Here is a 23,830-nt window from a genome sequence, read left to right as displayed (position 1 = left end):
TACCAGGACTAATGGTCCCCACTGGAAGTTCCCTGCTTATAGTGCATGGCACCATGGGCCCAGTCAAAAGAAAGCTGCCATTTGCATTATGACGTAATGCTGAGTTTGTGAGAAGCAAAACTAATATTGAGTTCTTCTTTTTATTGTTGTTGCATTAAACACAATCAGGGTTTAGATGCAGATAAAAATGTTCCACATTTCCCACCTCTAGTTCGTCCTCTAACATCTTGTCCTCAGATGGGTACATCTGGCAGTAGCATGAGACCTGCTAGCCTGCTACATCCATGGCAAACAGAAAACCCCAAGAAGAGAAAGAGTAGTGAAGACCAGGATGGGCTGGAGTTAGAGTTTAAACAACAATGATGTTGTAGATGAATATTTAATAACAAAAATCGGCAAGTCAAACAAGAGGATAAATGGCATGATTAAAATCAGTAAACAGGTTCGTAGAAAAAAATAAGACACAAATTCTGGATGAAAGGCTTCAAGTATTCTAAGTTCAGTTCTTTGGATTTTTATTATTTTATATATTAAAAACAATGAATATTAGCTATTTTATATTTAAAAGACAACATTTTCTTCTAATTGGTTTGAGTGAATCTGAATATGTAGATGACCTACATGGTAGTTCTCTTCTTGCCAATAATTGTTTTAAAATTCTTTAAAAATAACAATAAATAACAATGAAAACCACCACCATTTCTTAAATGCTTTCCATTTACTGAGCTCTTACATGCATTGTGTCACTGAACCCTTAAGAAGCCCTATGATGCAGGTCTGTCATTATGCTCATTTTAACACATGAAGAAACAGGGAGGTGAAAAAATTACTCAAGGTAACAGTTAGTAAGTGACAGTGCCAAGGATCTGAACTGGGTTAAATCTGAGCTCTTAATCTCTTTGCTATTAATAGTCCAAACACATCACATGCATCATTATGAGCTAATTTTTTAAAATCTTCAAATTTTAGTTCATTTTGTACTTTAGTAACTTATACTTTCCATGCATAATTCCTTTTCATTCAGTTACAACAAAAATCAGTTTGAAGTATAAAATTCTCTTCCCTTTGTAATTCAGTTATCCTTACTTTTTATAAACAGGCCTATGCAATTATTTTCTTTTCTCAGAGCAGAACACAAACAACCCAAGTTTATGTAAATTATTATATATAAATTAGTATATGCTAGCTGCGTGAACAGGGACAAAGTGTCATGGATGAAGGACATCACTGTGTTACCTAAACTTAATTGTAACATCTGTCTGTATCAACAAGTTCACACTCTTTCTTCCCTGGTGACAATCAAGTTGTAAAATCTGGAAAAGATAGAGCAAGTCCAATAAAAATTTAATAGCAGTGACAGTTTTACTCTTGGATCTAACACAAATAATAAATTGTGATTTCAGCTCTGAGGAAAGTAATCTAATGAAAATGATAAAAATCCACACCAGGAAAGGAATCATTCCAGTTATAGAAAAAAAATGATTACATGTGATGAGAGCCCCAAATGAATTTCTATTTGGATTTGCATAACGACCTTTCAAATCCGTGTGGGGCACTTCTTTTTCCAGAGGCAGGGCAGACTTCCCTAAGCGGATAGTTGATTAGCTTGCCCAGTCAGAGTCTGCACCTAATTCCAGGAATTGAGCCAAATATGATAAATAAGGTTGAAATTGTGGAATATCTATGAGACACTGTTTGTATTATCGTTTAGATGGAAAATAATCCAGACAGAGCACACGAGAGCAAGTAACATTATTGATCTAGGCCTCTTGTCCCTTGCAAGAGATCCAAGTGGCTCTAGTTTTGATTGCTGGGATCCCACTTTTGTGCTGCTTGAGAAGGGCGTGTAGCAGCGCTTCACAGACTGGCAGACAAACTCTGGCAGGCCAGGGCTGATGTGCTATTATTTCAGCCTGGTTTGGTCTGTATGTCACGGGTGGTTTTGTCTTACCTTCCACTTCTCAGTCACTGATAGAACCTGCTCTAAACATGTCATCAATATCTAGGCAGATCATCTAAACTTGGTGCTCAAAAACTAAAATGTTTTAAGTCAAATATCCTGATGCCTACTAAACAGGAGTGGACGATCTTCCAAGCTTCCAAGAGAAGGATGGGAAGGACCAGGGAGCCGGCTACAGTGTAGATTCTACTCTGTGTGTCTAGTGGGGTGAGGAGTGAGCACTGGAAATGTGAATTATTAATAGAAATTCTGGGATAGTTAAGAAATGTGTTCACTGGTCGGTTTGTGGGAGGTGGGAAGGGGAATGTGGAGGCACAGCCTTACTGTGTGCAGTCATGTTTGCTGGTGGGAAGAGAGACCAGAACTAATCATTGGTCTTAGCATCTGACTAATGGGGGCAAAAAAAAGGTCTGATTAGGTTGAACACACACAGCCTGGCAAAGGCATCAGAAGAATGAAATTGAAATTGAACTTCCTGCTGTTATCCTGTGGTGCAGCAATGCTCCTGCTCAGTCCCTGGGAACAGCCTTCCTCAATATCTCCCTAATTTTTGTGACTTCTACCTTCAAAGTTTTCTTTTAAAAATTTCAAGTCCTTTAGGGACTTTCAATCACTCTCTTCAGTGAGAGGCACTGAACACAAAGCCCTGTCCTTCCTTTCTCAGGTGGTCTCTGCAGCACTTCAGTTAGTAACCTCAACATCCCCTCATACACAGCTCCTTCCCCTCAGGCTCCCAGAGAGCTTCAAGTATCTCTCATTGCTGCATCTGCTCTGACCTGTGAAGTAGGAAGGGGACAACCACTCCCACAGGGAGCTTCTGGCTGCCTCAGGCTAGCTCAAAGTTGGCGACACAGTTGGAACCAGGCCATGGGAGAAGCAAAGGTGGTTGGGTGGCTGGTTCTTGGCAGGTACATTGGCCCCTTGCCTTTTCTCTGGGCCTACTGATCTTGAATTTAGGTCTCTACATTAGAATACACTTTAGATTTCTCTCAAACTAGAACATTATATTGTATATCATACATGTATGTAGTATTTTGGGGGTCAAAAACTTCCTCCTTGCAAATCAATAGGAAATGGAAGTTCTTAGTCAAGATGTCCAAAGTAGCATGGAGGCAACACAGGCCAACTTAGTAGGTCCTGGTGCGGGCAACACTGGGGCTTAACGCTTGTGTTGAGACGTTCAACATGACATCATCAGTGTAGGCTGGTGTTACCCACTGGGTAAACCTTCTGGGCAACTTACTTGTCCTTCAACTGCAAAAAATGTTTTGTTTAGTTTTTTCCTTTTCCCTCCCAACTCAACCCTTCCAGGAGCCTGAAACCTAGGTGGGGCTAATGTAATAAGAGGGGTTTTTTGTGAAGGAATTCAGGGAGGAAGCAGAGGACCTTTAAGAGTCACGCTAGCAGGAGGTTAATTGCCCCAGGTATTTTCCAGTTAATCTACCCCGAGTGAACTGGCAGCCCTGGTATGAGATTTTGAACCTTTGGGGAAACAAAGGAGAAAAGAGGAAACTGGGAATGGAAAATAAGGAAGAAGGACAGGGGCTCAGGAATGATCACCAAGTGTCACCAGTAGTCCTAAGACTCTTGTTCCTGAGGAGGGACGTCATTACCCCATAGTTCTGAAGGGAATGGGATAAGCATTTGAACCCCAAGAAAGACTGGTGAAATGCTCTACAAGTTTCAAATGATCTCAACTCAAGTAAACAACAAGGCTTCTGAAACTATTGACATTTTCATTGATTCATTCAACAAATATTTCTTGAGAGTTGGCCTATCTTACATACCACATATCACTTGTGACACAATATTGATTCAGTTGCTGTCCCTGCTCTTGAGAGTTCATGGTCCAGTGGAGGAAATAGGAATGTAACTACTCAGGTGGCAGAAGGTGGAAGTTCTAGGGCCTTCCAGAAAGGTTGCAGAAGGGAACCTTTGAGAAGCTTAGGAAAGGTGGAGGCATTTCCCAGACAGCTGGATGCATGACAGGGTGAGAGGTCAGCCTCCTTTCAGGAAGCAGGAGAAGACCAGGGTGGCTGGTAGAGCCCGAGCGAGGAGGTCAAGGCTGACTGGGAAGGGTTCACCTGAAAAGGATCTGTGAGAGGCTGTTGAGGGTTGAGTGTCCCCCAGAGTTCATGCGTTAGATACTTAATCCCCAATGCCATAGTGCTGGGAGGCAGAATTTAAGCTGGAGTGTGATTAGGTTCTGCCCTCACCAATGGATAAATGCTATTGTTCTCAGAGTGGGTTCATTACTGCAGAAGTAAGCTCCTTATAAAAGCATGAGTTTGGTCCCTTTTATTCCCTCTCTCTTATCCTCTCTTGATCCTTTGGCCATGAGATGATGCAGGAGGAAGGCCCTCGCAGCTGTGGTTCCTTAGTCTTGGACTTCCAGCCTCCAGGACTGTGTGCCAATACATTTCTGTTCATTATAAATCAATTACTCAGCCTGTGGTATTTTGCTGCAGGAGCACAAAATGGACTAAGACAGAGACAGAATCTCATGTGTCTTCCAGAGATCATTTTCATATCCAAAGTCCACCTCCTAAACTGACTCATACTTGAGTCACAGGGGTTCCAAAGGTCAGATGCCATGGTGATTGATCTGGATTTTTTCATCTTCTTTAATTATTTAATTGACAAATTAAAATTTGTATATATTTATGATGTACATGATTATCTGAAATTGTGGAGTGGTTAAATTGAGCTAATTAATAGTATTGCCTCACATATTTTGTGGTAAAAATGTTTAAAGTCTACTCACTTAATTTTGAAGTGCATTATTAACAATTAACACTGTTAGTTGCCATGTGTCAGAATAGAGTCCCTGATCTTATTCCTCCTGACATCTTGTATGCTTTAACCAGCATCCCTCAGTGCCCCCCCAAACCCCTGGTGACCACCATTCTCATCTTAACTTTGGTGGGTTCTACTTTCTTAGATTCCATAGTGGGATCATGAGTATTTGCTTTCTGCGCCTGGTTTACTTAGCGTAATACCCTCCAGGCCTGCCTGTGCTGATGCAAATGGAACTCCTGAGACTTCCTTTATAAAGCTGAGTAGTATTCTGTTGCGAATACTCCACATTTAAAAAAAAAAATTCACCAATCTATTGGTAGACACTTATGTTGATTCCATATTTTAGCTACTGGGGAAAATGTGTCAGTGAATACAGGGGCGGAGAGAACTCTTCAACCATACTTTCATTGGTTTTGATATAACCTGGAAGTGGGTTTGCTGGATAATATGGTAGTTCTGTTTCTATCTTTTTGAGGACCCTCCAGACCATTTTTCAAAATAGATGTACTAATTTATAAGGAATTTTTAAAAAGCCCTAGAGATCTGGGGCCTCCTAGAGACAAGTATTCTTTTAAGGAGAAAAACTCACCTCAAGAGATTCCCCATTGGTACAATGGCCCACTGTCACTTTGGGGAGCCTGAGATTTCAAATAACCAAATCTAAATCATCACAATCCAACTGGTGTTCACTTTTCCTGGAAGAATAACCCCCAAATTCCCAAGCCCAAGTCCAGACTTTAAAAAACATAGACATTCCTTCCTACTTGATGTGATGATTCTTATTTTTGGTTAGTTAAAAAAAATCTTAAACAACTAGGACTTTTTATAAATTAAGCAGATCCAAACAAACAAGAAAAAATAGGCAAATAGAAGCAAATCACAAAAAAGAGACCCAGTTTCATATGTGAGACACATTGAACCATAAATGAGATTAGCAAGCTTTTCCTTTGTACTATTCAAAACAAATGGCTTGACATAATTTTTACTGCATAATCTTAAGGTGAGTTTCAAAATTCACTTGAATAAGATTTTAAGGTAGCTAACCAAAGCACATTATGTAGAGCTATTCCTTCAAAAAACAAAAGATACTAAACTACCCTAGAGAAAGTATTGTGCTTCACAAAAGGTAAGAATAAATACAGTACAATGAAGTACTTCCACAATGACTTTCTTACAACTTATTCATACCTGAACCTCTTTTTAACCTTCTTCTGGCCAGTTTAATTTGATCTTGTAGAATCTGTACCCAGTCTCTTGGGCCAGGAAGTTTATCCACATGGTTAGCAGTACAGTACTTTTCTGTAAAGACTGAAAGAGAATGTGAAATATACTGTTAAATACTTTAACAAATAAAATATGCAGATCTGAAATAGAAATATAGTGCAAGAAGAAAACAAATCTAGTTCTTTCTTTTTTTGGTGGTGCTGGGAACTGAACCCAGGACTCACATAATCTAAGGATGAGCTTTACCACTGAGTCTCCCTACCCCAAAAGTCTACTGCTAAAGGATGTCAGTTCTGCAGTATGTGTTTTCCAAATCTGAATGATAAAGATGATCATCAGCCTGGCCCTGGCTACTGATGGTGAATTGTGCTGCAGAATGAAACTGGCTGGAAATACTGAGGAATTCACATGGAAACTGCTCTTTCTACCTGTCCATCTGGGTGTGTGTATGTGTGTGTGTATGTGTGTGTCTCATAGGACAAAAAGGAAATACTTCCTACTGATCCACTGGCCCCACAAATACACTAAAAGACCTTAGTGTCAATTAAAAAAAAATGGAAAATTACACAAAAAGATGAGGTTCTCATAGTGATCTCACTAATCCAATCAATATAAAAATTAAATAATGCAATGTATTGATGAAATTTTAAGATAATCTAGATAGAAATTCCAATTGTACTTTGAGTCAACCTCTTGCATACTCTACTAGCTCTGAGCCAAGACCTCCCTATCAAACATTAAGAAACTAGGGATAATCATCTGGCAGGACAAAAGGGAGGCAGGACAATGACCTCAGGAACACTGTGCACAGCATGTGACTGCATGTATGGGTGACATTTCTGCCTTGCACTACGTTCCTGAGCACTTTTCAACTCACTCTCCATAAGGTCAACATCTAGTCTGTAGTCACAACACGCTGACTTCTTGGTATTTAAAATACTGGTAATTTTAATGTTTTAAAAGGTTTGTTTTAAAAAGAAATAACAGAGGAAAGTACTGACAGATTCAACTATATAAAAATTGAAATTTCCATTGAATGAAAAATAAATATTTCAATAGAATGACAAAAGCTAGTTGCACTAAATATGGCTAAAATTGTTCAGTATCTACCACCATAAAGAGCGTATTCAAATAAAAAGTTCCCATAGATAAATGGACAGAGTAATCTGCAGCATACTCAGATACTGTACACACACACACACACACACACACACACACACAAGGAAAAATGTTCAACAAATACATAAATCAAAGAACATACTTCTCCTTAGGAGATAATTTGAAGGAAGAAAAAACATCCTGTATATGATCTCAAATGTAAGCAATCCAATTGTGTAAGGGTGGCCACAGGAAGGACGGATTTTTTTGTGGGAGGCCAGAGTGGAGATCTCTGGGAGATCTCCTCAGGAGGCTACCATAGTTGCAGAAGTAACTACAGTTGCCAGAGCAAGTCAGGTATCTAGGGCAGAGAACTGGAGTGTTTTGGTGTATCATATGATATGGTAAATACAGAAGAAAGAGAATGCTTGTGAGGGTAGGGGTGTTTTTGGACCATCCATGTGGAGATGGCCAGAAGATATGGACAGAGAAGCCCACACTGTGGGAAGATGGTTGGCCTGAACACACTGGTTTGAGAGGCACAAAAAGGCAGGTGGGTCTGGGTATCTGTGGGCGTTGGTTCCAGGACCCCTGAGGATACCCAAATCCTCAGGTGCTCAAGTACCACATAGAAATGGCACAGTGTTTGTATATAACCTATGTACATTCTCCTATGTACTTTAAATAGTTTGTGGATTACTCATAATACCTAATACAATATGAACACTATGTAAGTCATACTGTATTGTTCAGGGAATAACAAGAAAAATGTACATGTTTAGTACAGATGTGGTTCATTTATTTTTTTTTCTTCTTTTTTTTTTCTCTCAGTATTAAACCTGGGGCCTTGTGCATGTTAGGCATGCACTGTACCACTGAGCTACATCCCCAGCCCCCAAATTGTGTGGTATTTGGGATTTGGTTTACTTTTGTCATTGTTTGTTTTGCAGTGCTGGTTTTTTTCTGAATTTTTAAAATTCCATTATATATATATATATATATATATATATTTTTTTTTTTAATTTGTTCTGAATATTTTTAATCATTGGTTGGTGAATCTGTGCTTACAGAACCCACTGACATGAAGGGCTGACTAAATATGTGGTAGTTAAAACAATGAGAGAAAACCAAGAACCAGAGAGAACATACAGAGTAGGAAGCACACCAGGTCAAGCACAGAACCATGGATAAGACCAGTACTTAGAAGGAGAAGATAAAGGCAGAGCAGCCCAGGAATGACTGGCTGCAGAGTCAAGGGACAGAAAGGAGTGGTCTTCTAAAGGGGAACAAGTGGTTCTAAGAAGAGGGCTTTACAGCTTCAAGTGCAGATGACGGTCAGGCAGGGAGTTTTGGCAAGTATCACTGCAGGCCATTGAGGGAGTAGGGAGAGTGCCAGAGACAACAGTCTCAAAGCACAGAGGGAAGTGGGGACACCTGGGCATGATCTGTAGGTTGAAGGAGCAGTGAGTATGGTGGGAGAATATAGGAAATAAGAAAAAGGAGGAAATGGATCAAGAAACCATCCTGGGGAACTGGGGTGATAGGATCTGCAAAGAAATGAAGAGGCTGCCCTCCAACAGAAGGGAGCTGTTCTCTGAAGCCAGAGCAAGAGGAAGACAGTGGCCAATTTAGAAGTGGTTCTTGGGGCTGGAGTTGTGGCTCAGTGGCAAGAGTGCTTGTCTACCATGTGCAAGGCACTGGGTTCGATTCTCAGCACCACATACAAATAAATAAAATAAAGATCCATTGCCAACTAAGAGAAGATATTAAAAAAAAAAAAAAAAAAAAAAAAGAAGTGGTTCTCAGCTGGAGTAATGGCTCCTGAGACTCAAGTGAACTCAGCAGCAAGGCTCTGTGGGGCTGCAGAGCATGGGAATGTTTGGAGCTGTCTCTGAGGTGAACTGGAAAAGCAGTAGAGTGAAGACAAGTAGAAAGACTGCCAAGCCACAGGTGGGATGAGAAGTCTACAGAGGAGGGGCGCTTTCTCCCTTGGCACCTTGCAGCTCCCATCTAGGACAATGGATGGTAGGACTGGTCTAGGGGCAGGAGTTTGCCAGACAGTTTTGGCAGAACAGGGATATGAAGTTCTTGAAGATGTTGGTGAAGAGGTGGCCCAGAATGAATTACTTTACCTTTCCAGGTTCCCCTCCCTTTCGCTCAATCTGGGAAGGCAGTGAGGTCAGAAAAAGACTCCTATGTTTGAAGATATATCTATAGAGATCAGGAAACAGTTATCAACATGTTGACAGGAAGGAGTCACGAAGGGGGTAAGACATATCTAGAATAGTCCCACTGAGATTCTGGAATCTAAAACAGCAATGGCAGCCCAGCGCAGTGGGGCATGCCTGTAATCCCAGCAACTCAGGAACCTGAGGCAGGACGACTGAAAGTTCAAAGCTAGCCTCAGCAACTTATAAGACCCTTTTTCAAAATGAAATAATTTTTAAAAGGACTGGGAATGTGGCTCCGTGGTTAAGCACTCCTGGGTTCAATCTCCAGTGCCAAAAAATAAAAATTAAAAAAAAATCAAATAAAACAGCAGTGGCAAGCAGCTATGGGAGAGGATGCTAAGGTGTGCTTGATAGTATGGCTGAGAGGCAGAAGAGACAAAAGGCACCACAGATGAGGGTCAGAGACCATGTAATCACAGGGGTCAGATGGATCTTCATGTGGATGGTGGAGTTTAGGAAGTGACAGAAGGTCCTGAGAGCAAGAGAAAGACATGCAGCTATGACAACAGTCTTAGAGGAAAGATTCCATCTTAGCTCAGAGGAGTTATGGTTAGGATGTAAAATTAAGGAGCAGGAAAACATCAACCAGGCTGCCCAGTGTCAGTTATATGGGGCCTGGGAGAGCAAGCAGGTTCCACCTGGGAGAGAGCAGAGGGAACAATACCCTGGGTGGTAAGTATGCACTTTTAAATCTACACGAGGTTGTGAAAGATGTCAGGGTGTTCATTTCTATTTCTTCTTCAAAGCATGTAGTATGGTGCCATGCACTGAAGAAACTCAAGATGCATGTGAAAAGCAAACATATTTCCTAGTTTTGTTTCTGATGGAAGCAAACACAGTAGCTCACAAATTTAGACTAGGTGGGGGAGAATTAGTAGGAAGTTTTAATAGAATATATTTTAAAAAAGATTTTATTAACTCACATGCCCACAATAATGTTTAGAGAATTGCCAAATGATGTCCTTGAAGTTTCATTTTAATAAATGGAGCAATATATATGTATTTTTCACTTATATGAAAATGTGTACTACAAAAATGTTTGAATATACCATCTTAGCAGGGAAACATCTTCCCACTTATAATATTATTTATACAATTAATTTCCATAGCAACCTCTCTTTTCTTAGATTGTGAAATGCATGTGTCCAAATTAACTCACATTAGAAAGTAGGGGTTCCAAAATAACAAAGTAGACTTGGGCTGTGCCAACATCAAAATGACTCCTGGGTGTGTCAACAACCAGGTTCGGGAGAGCCAAAGGGGAGGATGTGGAATGCCTTCTCCAATTCCATGAGGGCCTTCAGATCAGACCTTTCCTATATAACCTTGAGCTCAAGTACTCTGTCACTCACTAAAAAGGCAATACTTTCTGCTTATTTTTCCTCCTTTCAGTGAAAACTGATCTGGTTTCAATAGACAGAAGTCAGGAAAATTGCTGTCTCCTGGGTTTGTGACTGGGACCTTTGAAGGCAGAGCACCAGGCTTCTCAAAAAATACCTATACAAATAAATATTTCCACTGGGCACATTATTGATATTTTAGTTCATGGATTAAATCCAAACTCAAAAGAGACTTTTAACTAGAATTTACCTACTGAAGATAAAATCCTATTCTTTCTACTACAATGGCAGATGAGGCCTAGAACAGGCCAAAAGATGGTTGTTGCATTGATGTGAAAATGGTCGATATGCCATGTGAATAGAGGTACGGAGTAAGCAGAATATATTTTTGCTATTTGAATCTATAGCTAAAGGTCAAGCTATTATCCTGGTAACAGTTCCATTAGGAGTAATGATGTGAAAAGAGGTATTGCATTAATGCACTGGGTTTCCTACTATGTTAATAGTGGGTCATTAAGAATCATAGTAGGATAATTTGCATTCATCCTTAGAAAGCAGTAGGTTCTAAAAAGAAATTTCCCTCCTTTCCTATTTTAATGTATTAAAGAAAAGTGAGGGACTAATTTTAAACAAGTCCAAATAACCTGAACAAGTGGAATAAGCCAACAATTAAACTAAATAAGAGTATAAGAATCTACTCTGCTTAATAATTTGAGGTCCCAAGGCACAGAGAGTATGTTAAGTCACCAGGGAAATGACAAATGCTTGAGTTGATCGGTACTTGAGTAATGACTTTCCCGGATGCTTGCATTCATTTGAACCATGCCCTTTAATTGTTTATAAATAATGAATAAGCTTGTGGCGGCTGAACAGATCCTTCCTAGGAATGTGGCTTTTAATATAATCATCAATGAACGTGGTGCTGGGTAACGTGTCTAACATGCTGAATGTGCCACCCGCAAACAGAACGGACTGGCCATGTTCCCCGACTGCTTTCTGTTCTAGGAACTTTTCATTTGGAGTTTTTCTGTCTTATCTGTGCTGGAAAAGCAGGGTAGGGTATAGATTTTTACAGGACATTCCTGTGCCACAAAAGGAGAAGTAGGCTTGCAGACTTTTCATCTCCCTGTGAAACCCTCTGGGAACTCTGGCCAGCAGGCCCAGGTCACCTCTGGGTGTGATGGTTCAATAACTTGTGATCAGATAGACAAGTGGGACTAAAGTTTTATATCAAGGAGAACTGAAAGCCACATCCTCATCAGATCTGCCAAACTCTGAGGGGCCTGTGAGGGGCAACAACCTCACAGTAGGGTCCTAGGTGACAGCAAAGTAACTCAACTGGGGTCACCAGTGACTGGGGAAGTGCTGAATGAGAGGGACTGTTGGGCAGCTGCTTCTTCCTTACATCAGAGTGTAACATGACCTACATCCCTCCCACATTCTCCTCTCTCTTTGTATTATTTTTTTTTGGTACTGGGGATTTAACCCATGAGCACTTTACCACTGACTGCACCCCCAGCTCTTTTTATTATTTATTTTGAGACAGAGTCTCACTAAGTTGCTTAGGACCTTGCTAATTGCTGAGGCTGGCCTCAAACTTGCAATTCTCCTGCATCAGCCTCCTGAGTTGCTGGGATTACAGCCACACACCAACACGTCCACTTTCTATTTTCTTAAAGATATTACTTGAGACTTCCCATTTGCTTAGCAGTTCGTATCTCATTTAATCTTCATAACCACCAATGGGGTAAGTATTGTGATTCTAAACTACAAATGACAAAATCAAAGTATGGGCAGGCTAAATGCACAAACAGTAGGGCTTATTTTTCCCATAAGTTAGTTTTTTTTTTTTTTTTTTGCGGTACTGGGGATCGAACTCAGGGCCTTGTGCTTGCGAGGCAAGCACTCAACCAGCTGAGCTATCTCCCCAGCCTTCCCCATAAGTAAGTTTTTAATTTAAAGATGTAGATGTGTACACAGGTATTGTAAAAGAAAAATGGTTGAGTTCTAATAAAAGCATAGCAATAGTTAAACAAAATACTTCCATGTAAAAGGTACAAACACTGGTACTATTTTCAACCACACAAAACGGAAGTGTGGTGGACAACTGCAGAAAGAGAACTGAGGGAGTCTGGAAGATCTCCCAGCCCTGTTACCCTCACCCTAAGACCAAGGAGGCCAGTTGAGCACACACGAGTAAGCTTTGAAAGGAAACTGGGCCATGGAGGATGAATGTATGGGAATTTGGAACTCTGAGACCTGATGATTTGCTGTTGATGCCCAGAGGAGCCATGCCAAATACTGCAGGAAAGGATGAGCCAGATCCTCTCCCACCTCCTCCTGGAAACAGCAGGCAATGAGAGAATGAGGGCTTAGCAACTACAGGCAAAGTTGAAATGTCACGATGTGAGTAGCCAGGTTGTCCCAGTGCAAACCAAACTGTGAGGGAGCAGAGTTTAGAGGCGGAAGAAGCAGATGTGCCAAGAGAAGCAGAGACCCAGAGAGGCAGAGAACATGGCTCATATGATGGATATCGAGAACAGCAGTACAGGCAAGCCCTCCAGTGACCAGTGCTTCCCATGTCCACATGTGGCTTCCTGAGGTAGCTTTTTCCCTTAAGAAACTTGGGTGATACCCTGCTTCTTGAAACATAAGAGCCTTCTTGAAGAGAGCATTTTATACAGTTTGGAGTCTGATTCTGAGTGCACCCCTGATAACATTCCACCTTCTCCAAGGCCCTTTGACCTCAGCATACCATGGGCTCAGGTATGTGGGCACCAAGTCTTCTCTTTTATTTCCTGTTTCTGACCTCTCTGCACCCACAAATCTTAGAAGCACATCAGGAGACACATGGTCACAAAGGATTGTTTGAGCTCTGATTGCTTCAGCATCTGATTTCTCTCACGTATTTCTGTTGATTCCTATTTAGATCAATTAGAGTGGATGTTGTTTTCTGATCCTGTACACAAACAGGTGGGTGCTTCATATTGGGAAACTGAACAATACTGTGCCTTATTGTAAAAATAACATGTGTTCATTCAGGAAATATGTATCTAGTACCCATTAGTGCCAGCATTATCCTAGGTGCTAATCAACAAATGGCCCCTTAACTTCAAAGAGTTTACAATGAAGAGAAGGATAAAGCTAAATAAGGGATCAAGAACAGACAAGAGCACAACTACTATTACAGAAATCAATCAAGGTCACAGAGAAGGGCATTGTATCCATGCCTGGGTTGGAGGGCTGGCAGCTGAGGAAAGCTTTTGGATTATGTGATGACTACACTGCACCTTAAGAAAAAGTAGAGATTAAAGAAGGTAGAGAATGTTCCAGATACAGGGAAGGGCATGTGCAGGCCAAAAGCACACCCTGTAACTGTCCTGAGGTGGGGGCTGCAGTCTCAATAGCCACGAAGCTTGGATTTTACACACAGAAGCAGGAAATGAAGGGCTGGGCCTGTGTTGGGGGGAGATAAGACCCAAACCTCTGCTTGAAGCTATGAAAAGAGCGATGATCTACCACCAGCAGGGAGGCAGCAAGCAAGCTGTCAAGTCTTTGTGGGGAGAAAAGGTTGCTTTAGAAAATTCTAAATGCTCCACCTATACTTTGCAGAGGTTTGGAATTTGAAGTTATATCATCTGCATTAAAGTATAAATGGGCATAAGCATTGCTATTGATTGTCTAAGGTCCAGACACAAAGAAAAGCAGAATAACTCTGAAGAGTGCCTCTGCAGCCTGGGCCCCATCAGAATCTCATGGAGGGGAAGTGAGGAGAGAAGATAACAGGAGCCCCACTACAGACTAGTTCCTATTTAAACACAAGAGATATATGAGGAAACAATACACCACAAACAAGGCCCAAGAAATGCAGGATTAGAGAACCGCGACTTGAAAAAATAGAATGTTGAGTAAGTATGACTGAAATGGAAGGGCTTCATTCATCAAGAAAGATCAATTTACAAAGCAAACCAAATAGAACTTGTAGAAATTAAAATACAGTAGTTAAAATTAAAAACTTAAAGTAGAGACTAATTAATAATGGAAAAATAGGAAGAGACTGGAAGTTTGGAGAGGAAAAATAACAAATAATGACAAGTTAATATCACTGAGTAGAACAGGGAAATAGATCTGAGGAATTATCCAGATTATAACATAGAGATGAAGAGATGGAGAATACAACAGACAAATTAAGAGATATAAAGGACAAAACAAAATGATCCAATGAACACAGATGTTTCAGAGGAAGCCAAATGAAAGAATAAAGGAAAGGCTAAGTAAGATACAGACAACAGATGAAAAATTTCTAGAACTGATTAATAGTAAACCCTTGGTCCCAAGCAGCACAACCACCAGACATATTAGTAATGAAAATAAATATGTATCTTGACCTGGAATAAAGAAACCAGAAAATGCAAAGGTGAAGAGATTTTGAAAGCAATTGGAGTGAAGAGATTATCTGAAAAAGAACAGGCTAATAGCAAATTCATAGCAACTGAACTTAGAAGACACTGGAATATCCTCCAATTGTTCTGAAAAAATCCTCCTCCATGTAGAATAAAGTACTCAGCTAAACTCCACACCATCAGACAGTGATGAGTAAAGAGATTTTAGAACACCAACTGAAATAAAAGACTACACAGACCCTCATTCAAAAAATTATCAAGTGTTGTACTTGAGGAAGAAGAAAAGTGAATACAGAGAGAAAGAACTGGAGCAAATAGAAAGGGGGGGGGATTAGAAGAGGATACGACCTGAAGAGATTCAGAATTATCATAATACCCATGTTATGACAATTGTATGTCACCGGCTCAGAGGTAGATAAAAGTGTCAACATATGGAAGATGGGAGCTCAGTATCTGTCAGAGATGGACTCACAAATCAATAAAACAACTAAAAAATTTTAAAAAATTAAAAAGGGGTGGTGTTGAAATGATTGACTATTCAATGAACAAAAAATTTCTTTGTCACATTTTAAGAAAGAGTAAATTCCAGGTGGATTAAAGGCCCAAATATATATATATATATATATAAAAAGGAAGCCTTAAAACTTTGTTGGTAAAAAAATAAGAGAATAACATCAGAGTAGGGAGAATTTTTAAAAATGTGCACAAAAAAAGCACAAAGCATAAAGGAAAAGAAATCTATCTGACTGTCCAATCTCAACTTTAGAATGATAAAAGACAGAATGGCAATGTTCTCATGCTGGGAAGTAAGAGGTGGTATCTGCCACGTGTACATGACAAAGAACTCAGATAAGACAGTAAGAAAGCAATGACCTAATGGAAAAACAGGAAAATGGAAGTCCAGAGAAGAAAAATAACTAAATAATGACAAAATGAAATGATCCTCAACCCTGTTAGCTATCAGGGATTCTACCACTGAGGTGCCATCTGAAACCAATTGAACTGGTGAAACCAATTGAACTGGTAAAATCTGACAACACTAGATATGGGCAAGATAAGAAAAGTGGGATTTCTTCTATGCTGCTAGTGGGTTTATAAATAACATCAATCACTTTAGAGAGCCATTTGGCAATGTCCATTGAAACTGAAGATACTGTACCCTGTCACTCAGTCATTCCACTGCCTGATGTATTCTCCAGAGAAAATGGATTCATGAATTCCAGGAGACACCAAGAAGACCTCTGCCATGGGTAACGAAGAACCAACCCCACTGTCACCAAATAAAAGATTATAGAAAGGGAGGGTTTCCTCATGTAGAGGCTAGTAGCCAAAATGAATAATTCAGAGTTATAATGCACAAATCTCTAAAAAAAATGGGACATGTGAAACAAAAACTAGTTGCAAAAGTATAGATGAAACTGTGAGTGTAGATTTGTAAGTATATGAAATCATGGTAAGTGTGATTTATGGATAAGTGGTAAAATAAAAAACACAAATGAGAAAGATTCACAACCTCAGTTTACTCTGAGGCAGCAGCAAAGAGAAAAAGAATGAAATAGAACATTTTTATTCTTAAAATTTAAAGAAAGGGGGTATGAAGTAAACAAAAGAGCTGTTTTCAGTCTCAAGTAAGGAAGGCAGAGAGAAAATGAATTATGGTGAATGCGCCACCTCAAGATGAATAGTTACTTCCACTTTTTAGTGTAAAGGTAATACTGTCAGGGATGAATGTCACTCTTGGTCTATGAACAAATCAGAAAACTTCTCCTAAAACTCTGCCAGAGAAATATCAATACTAACCAGACCTCAGTTACACTCCTTGAAAACACCTTCTTTTGGGATCAGCACTGGACGCTCTCTCTAAAAGGTTCTATAATTTGCCTGAGTGGACTTATGGAGGGAAAACCTCAGTCCATCTCTCCCTTCAGGTCTGACCTCAGAGATGGTCTCCCTGAGTTTCCTAACCAGCGTTTTTCAATAACAATGTCTTATGTTTTACTAGACTGTAAGCTCAAGGAGGGCAGAGATCATGTCTCTCATTCACTGGGGCACATAAAGGCTAACATGAATGTTCTGTTCATGAAAGAATAAACCTGAGAAATTTTTTTCTCTGGTCTGTTACTTAACTTGAAAGAAATGGAGAAAGAATTTCTTTAGTAAATGGTCACAGGTCTTGTAATTTAGTGAGAGCTGAAGTTCATTTCAGATTTGATTTAACAATAAAAATTTAGCAGTTCATTAACTATAATGCACCTCAAAATAAAGGCTTTAAGTTAAGGAAATAATATATTGCAAACAATTATGTTTACATGAGAATGAGAATGCCCTGAGTTATATATAGGAGACTGTTGCAGGGGCCTACTGGGCTGCCCACTGGTACAGACTCAGCAGGCAAGTAAGACCAAAGTTGACCATAATGACCATCTAACACTTAGTGCTGATCAGTATTGCCTGGGGCTATTATTTGCTCTTTGGCTGTAATGAAAAGGGCCTTAAATTTATTCCCAGTCATATTTACTTAATTTTGTAGGTTTACTTCTGAGAATTTGGACTAAAATTTCTGAATCATAGAATCTCTGAATAACACTTCAAAAGTTAGTCAAGCCACACTCTTTCCTAGAGAAGGTAATGTTTCAAGAGCTCAAATGGTGGACAGGAGTAAACCTGCAGCCCATAATGCTCCTCTCATTATCCCAAATCTAACAGAACTGTGATGTATGAACAATCTTGTTTAACTACAGTGATTCTCAAAGATTTGAGTCCACAGGAACCTGGAGGAAAACAACCCTATCCCTGTCCCCCTGCATCCCATTTTGCTACAATGGCATCTCTATCTAGAAAAATGCCTCAAAAGTGCCAAGAGTGGTTTCTCAAATTTAACAAAGTTAAATTCAATTATATTCATTTAAGAAAGCCCACAGCAGAACTCATAACTGTTGGGAAATATGATTAACACTTTCCTTTAGCAAGCTGTGCTATATAACACACCTTTGTTTAATGTGTCTGATATAGTTCAAGGGAATAAATTACAATTGCTAAATATTAATATATGAGTAACAAGCTTTGATATAATGGTGTTTACTCTTTAACCCATTTTTTAAGCAAAGAAAAATGTTTTAAAATCATAAATTTATAGGAATTCTACCTGGAAGTCATCTTGGAAATATTTTGTATAACTCATTTATTTTATAGACCAGGAAGCTGAGGCGCAGGCAAAACAAAAATTTTAAAGATTGAGAATCATCAAAGAGTTTGGCAAGTGGCATAAAATGGCATGCATACCACCACCCCTCTGTCCAACCATTGTGCCACAGAACACCCATACTCATCTGTTTTTTAGATAAATGTTTGGAGGAAGATAAAGTAATGAGTTTTTCTCAGTTTTTAAAGTTAGGGCTTCTGGGTATATGAACCTTCTAAGTCCCTGCATAAAGTTCACCCTATAGCTAGGAAGTCTGGGAGAAATGCCTCCAGTTCCAGAATGAGTTATGACACAGCAAAAGAGTTCAGGTACCATCCAACCCCTCACAACATCCAATCCAGAGGTGAGCAAGGCTGTAAGAACAAAGAGCCATGAGCTGGGCAGGTAGTGTGGGGGTGTCTCCCCATAGATCATGAGCTGGCCCCATGACTGCACCACTTCCTGTGGCTGCTGCAGAGTAAGATTGGGGTGAGGATGCTGGGGACCTCAGGACTGGGCTGATGCCTCAGGGTTATGTAGGGTTTTATTTCTTGTTCTTTTCACATGGTGGCAACTCCAACATGCACATATTGAGGATGGCAATCAAGTTCTCAGACTCTTATTTGATATTCTGAGGCAATCTGCTATGGTATAAATGCAGAAAAAAAAAAACACATGGATACTTACTGATGTATCAAGAAACCTTGAGACAGTATATAGGAAATGACACATTAAGCCTGACTATGGATTCCACTGTTGGATTTATTTAAACTCAAATCCCACAAAAATTTTATTATATTTTACCTTTGGAAGATGATTTATCTGTGGTATGAATGAAAACATGACAAACTATCCCTTCCATACTGCATATTGTGGAGCTTGTTCTTTGATATTTGACAATAATTAATGTTTTCAGAGCTTCCACTGAACAAAAATTCGATTTCATATTTGGGATCAGTTTTGATTGACAAAATTTATACCATCCTTGATTACTATACATCATTTAATCCGTCTGTTTCTTTCTGCCCTAGATTCTGCCTTCTGGCTTTCCAGCTGCCCTTTTCCAACTTGTCCTGGGGAAGCTGTACCACTGTACTGTTGCCCATGCCCTCTACATATTCAGGGTGGTAGAGTTGTGTTTTGATTTTTAAGAAACCACCTTTTGGGGGGGAAGACAAATTGGCTGCTTGATTCTGTCCCCTCCCTCTTTCGTTCCTTCCTGTATTTACTGATCATTAGTCATACTGAGTGGCATTGTCTCACGTGCCAAGGAATTTACAGGCAAATATAAAACATGCTCTTCGCCCATAGGAACTTATGGTTTTAGCAGGGTGATAAGATGCTCAGACATAAAAAGGATTACCACATATTCTGATTTTCTGGGGACAGTTCACATTTACAATGCCTGTTTTGCCCATGAAATTATTAACAGCACCATTTTTACTCTCAAAAATGACATGGTAATTCTCCACGTAAAACATTAATAGAAATGCAAAGAGTTATGATTTATGGCTGAACCATACAGAGTTAATAAGCACTATAAGAATTTAGGGAAAGAGCAATCAGTGTAGGTTGAGGCTTGGGCCAGGAAGAATGAGTTGGGTTTGTCTAGAAAGAGGGGTGAGAGAAGAGGATCACAGCTCTAGGGAGAAGAGCAGAACTCAAAGTCAAAACTCAGAAGTACATGATGTTTGAGGAACAGTACCAACACTGGGCTGGTTCACCAGGTAGGAAGCACTGGGAGAAAGAAGGGCGAAATCAAGGCTGGAAAGGGTAAAGATCGGATGTGATTTAATGGGCAAAGGGGAGGTAAGTAGGAAAATTACATCATGAAATTTGGTGTTATAAGTGTTGCTTGGCTTTTAGCATAGTTTGAACTTGCAGGGGAAAAGGGGAGACAAGGGGTATTTTGAGCTTTTTGCAGAACTTTAAATATAAAGGGATTAACAGCTGGATGAGGTCAGAGAAGATGAATAGTAACGAATATGAGGAAGGATACAAAGAATTGACAGGGCTGGGTAATGAAGCGGGATTAGCAGGGGAGAAAAAAAGGCATTGAAGGTGATTCTAAGTTTACGGACTTGAAGGGTAGGAGAATGTTGATGCCTCTGCTAAAAATAATGTACCAGTAACCAGAAGACCCCTGTCACCTTCAAGGGGGTTATGTGTGTGGGTAATGAGCATCATATTCAACTTTTCAAGAAGAGGTCAGACTAGACCCTAAAGCCCATGATTAAAACACAATGTCATGCATGTCTTATGCCATAAGGTCAACTAGCTCATTTGATAGCTCCTACAGAAAGTACGAGCTCCCACATATCTCTCTCACTCTTTTCCTTTTTTTTCTTTTTCTTTCCTTCTTTCTTTTTTTTTTTTTTGGGTGTGGTACTGAGGATTGAATCCAGGGGTACCCTACCACTGCACTACATCTCCAACCCTTTTTATTTATTTTGAGACAGGGTCTCATTAAATTGCTGAGGCTGGCTTCCAACTTGCAATCTTCCTGCTTCAGTCTCCTGAGAAGCTAGGATTAGAGGCATAGGCCCCTGCACCTGCTTTGTCCACATTTATAATTGGTATTTGTCCCCTCTTACTGGTACCTGGCTAAGTCAATTCAAAAAGGTAGATGGGGTAACAGTGAGGAGTGGGAAGGGAGGTACTTAAAATAACAAACATCAGATTTACTTCCATCAAAAGGGTAGGGTTGATGAGAGGATGCTAAGGTTGTGTATAAAAGGGTTTCTGAGAAATACTATAAGTTGACCATGGAGAGCGGTCAAATGATAACCTAGAGTAGGATGTATGAAACACAATCTGGAAACACAGTCACTGTAACAGAAGACTACAGGGAGCAGCCAGTGGGAAGACCTGATTGAATCCCAAAGGTGGAAGCTATCTTCTACAGGCACTTTTATCAAGACAGATGCAGCCATGTTTGTTCTTATGCAAGTGTGTCTTGGAGGCAGTCAAAATTGATGATAGTTTTCAGTTCAATTTTAAATAAAGTTCTGTGAATTTTTAAGAAGTTTTCTTATTGGAAGCTGACGTTCCATAGTACTATGGTGACACATAGGTTCCATAATCATTTGCATATAGATTTTAAGGACAGAAACATAGCAAATACCAATTTCTGAGTTTCTCATATTTTTGATGTATACATTGTATGAGACAGTTTACAGAACTGAACTGAAACACTGGTTGGATTACTGAAGCCAATTGTAGGTTCTAGAAAAAGCTATAAGGAATATAATTTCTGCCCTTACTATACAATTCCATTTCCCTACAAGAGGAGAAAACAGGAGGATGTGGCATTACCTTAGGATGCTGGTGAGCGTCTCAAATGAGTCATACATTCAGAGTTAAATACAAAGGAGGTGGGTTATATGGAAAACACTATTCTATTTTCAAGGCCACAGCTAGTCCATTGTGCAGATAAAAAGGTGCCCTTCCTCAAGACACTTTGCTTTCATCTGCTAAGAAATGTCATAATAAATATACAAAGCGACAGTGTTGGCAATGGTGATGGTGCCCATTATGCTGTGCATTGTGGTCAGGCCACAGTGGCCCTGTTTATGCTACAGAAGCCATATCTTTTGGTAGGAATCTGTTTTTGTCAACCTAACAGTACAGTTGTGTTACAATGAAGGTTTTGTAAGAATTCAGCAACTGGGAATTAGAATTTTGTCTTTGGAAGTTAATCCAGAACTGCTCCTACCCATTAAGTGAAGGGATCAAAAAGGATCAATAAAAGCCACCAACTTCCTCTTAAATTTCTCCACATTTTCACTGTCCCTTATGTAGCAAACAGAGGAACCCACAGTTTTGAGGACCGTGAGATTCCTTTTCTGAGCTTAAGGAAGACCAGCGATGAAGCAGGGACAGGCATTAGACTCACTGTGGCCCCAACCCCAAGAATTCTGATTTATTAGGTCTGGGATGGGGTTCAGGCAGCTTTAAGAAACAATTGTTAAGAAGCATAGCTTTGGTTGAAAATCAGTAGGGGTGCATTGTATTTGAGACTATTTCCTTGGTATTACATCCCTGAAGGTAAATACTTTAAGATAAACAGGTTGCTGAGGGCTCAAAGTCTACCAAATAGAAGTGGCTTTAAATAGTTCTGAAGGCAAATGGCTTTCACCCCATGTTTTACTGAATTTAAGCTTCAATAAATGTATTATGGAGTTATTTTCCCCATTTTCTTTGCATTACTTCTTATCATTCAAGGCTATTTCAGATGTCATCTCCGCAATGAGAACATTCCCTAGTGAGATTTACATCCTCTGTGCTTTCTACCTGTTTGATAACGGGCATCTGACATTTATTTTCTTGTGTCCAGGAGTAGGGTTCTGTGTTATGGGTCAGTGTTGGCATGCCTGTAGCACTACTAGCTTGCACATTCCTTAAGGTCAGGGGCCATGCTTTACTCATCTTTATGTCACCGGTTCCCGGCTCACAATGAAAATTCGTGCTGTCAACAGAAACTTCATGCCTACTGATGATTTCTAGGTTTCTGAACATACTGCAAAGATTTCGATGTTCTCATTACTTATCCAGAATGTGAAAAGCAGCAGAGACCATGTCTTCTGCATGGCACTGTGTGGTGAAGAAGCTGGTCAAACAAATGCTCTGGATTTGCCAATCAAGGAGACTTTGGCTAAGAGAAGGTTAAGAATGAAGACTACTACATTTTCTTCAGGACTCTAATGACAAGGTCTGTGGAACACTAAGGACATTTATTTCGTTAGGAAAGGCCCCTCTTCCACCTTGGTGAAGCAGGCAGTCCAGAACTGGTAAGGCATTGCCTGCAGGTCTGAAACCAGTTTCTTGAGTAATGCAAAAGAGAACAATCACTTTAAACCTCAGAGTTCAAAGAATGAAGGCAGCAGTTGAGACAATGCTACGTTCTCACTTGTTCCATAAGTGAAGCAGAACAGCCTTCAGGAAACTGGGTGCTCTTAAAGAACAACTGAAGGATACCAAGTCTCACAGGTGGGCTGTTGCACACTGTGGACATTCATCACAAGTGTTAGAGTCCGGAGTTGTGAGGGGTCTCTCCAAGGTGGTTGGGGGAGCTGAAAAACTGCATCAGAATCACCTGTGGCTGACTGTTCAAATCAGATTTCTGGGACTATTCTATACCTACTAAATCAATCTCTGAGAATGAGACCCAAAAATCTAAAATTTTAGTTAACACTCCGGGTAATTCTAATGCACACTAAAATATGAGAACCAGTATGAAGGGCACTGAATATATAGGGTTATACATACAGAATAGCTGATATTCAACATAATTTATTTAACTGTCACTGACCCTCCAGAAAAAATGGAAAAATACAAACAACAACAATTAGGTGATAGTTACAAAAATAGCTAAGACAAGCTGTGTTTTTGATGTAATTTTATAGTTGTTAGTTATCTCCTGTTTTAAACAGATCCAATATTTAAAAATATGAACAGATAAATTAACATATGACCACCTTTCAAAAGAATTCTTGAAGCAAAGTATTCATCAAATGGTTCCAATTGCCAAACACCTGAAAAGAATTTAAATTTATCGACAACTTTGGAAGACAAGCTCTATGTAGTATTTGCTT

General features: G+C 39.8%; 1 protein-coding gene across 10 annotated transcripts in view; it reads right to left on the bottom strand.

Annotated features, from left to right (window-relative positions):
* Bend7 (BEN domain containing 7) overlaps positions 1 to 23,830 on the bottom strand; it is a 111,868-nt gene that overhangs the window by 38,170 nt on the left and 49,868 nt on the right. For 9 of the 10 annotated variants that reach the window (XM_047520530.1, XM_047520526.1, XM_047520525.1 and 6 more), the window contains one exon: positions 5,948 to 6,067. In XM_047520530.1, coding sequence (XP_047376486.1) covers positions 5,948 to 6,067 — 120 coding nt within the window. Of the gene's footprint in view, positions 1 to 1,236; positions 1,314 to 5,947; positions 6,068 to 23,830 lie in introns of those variants that run through there. The other variant, XR_007104317.1, reaches the window with a different exon arrangement.

The sequence above is a fragment of the Sciurus carolinensis genome, chromosome 12, assembly GCF_902686445.1.
Source record: "Sciurus carolinensis chromosome 12, mSciCar1.2, whole genome shotgun sequence".
Lineage (NCBI taxonomy): Eukaryota > Metazoa > Chordata > Mammalia > Rodentia > Sciuridae > Sciurus > Sciurus carolinensis.
The sequence above is the reverse complement of the archived record's forward strand: the minus strand, read 5'-3'. Positions and strand labels throughout refer to the sequence as shown.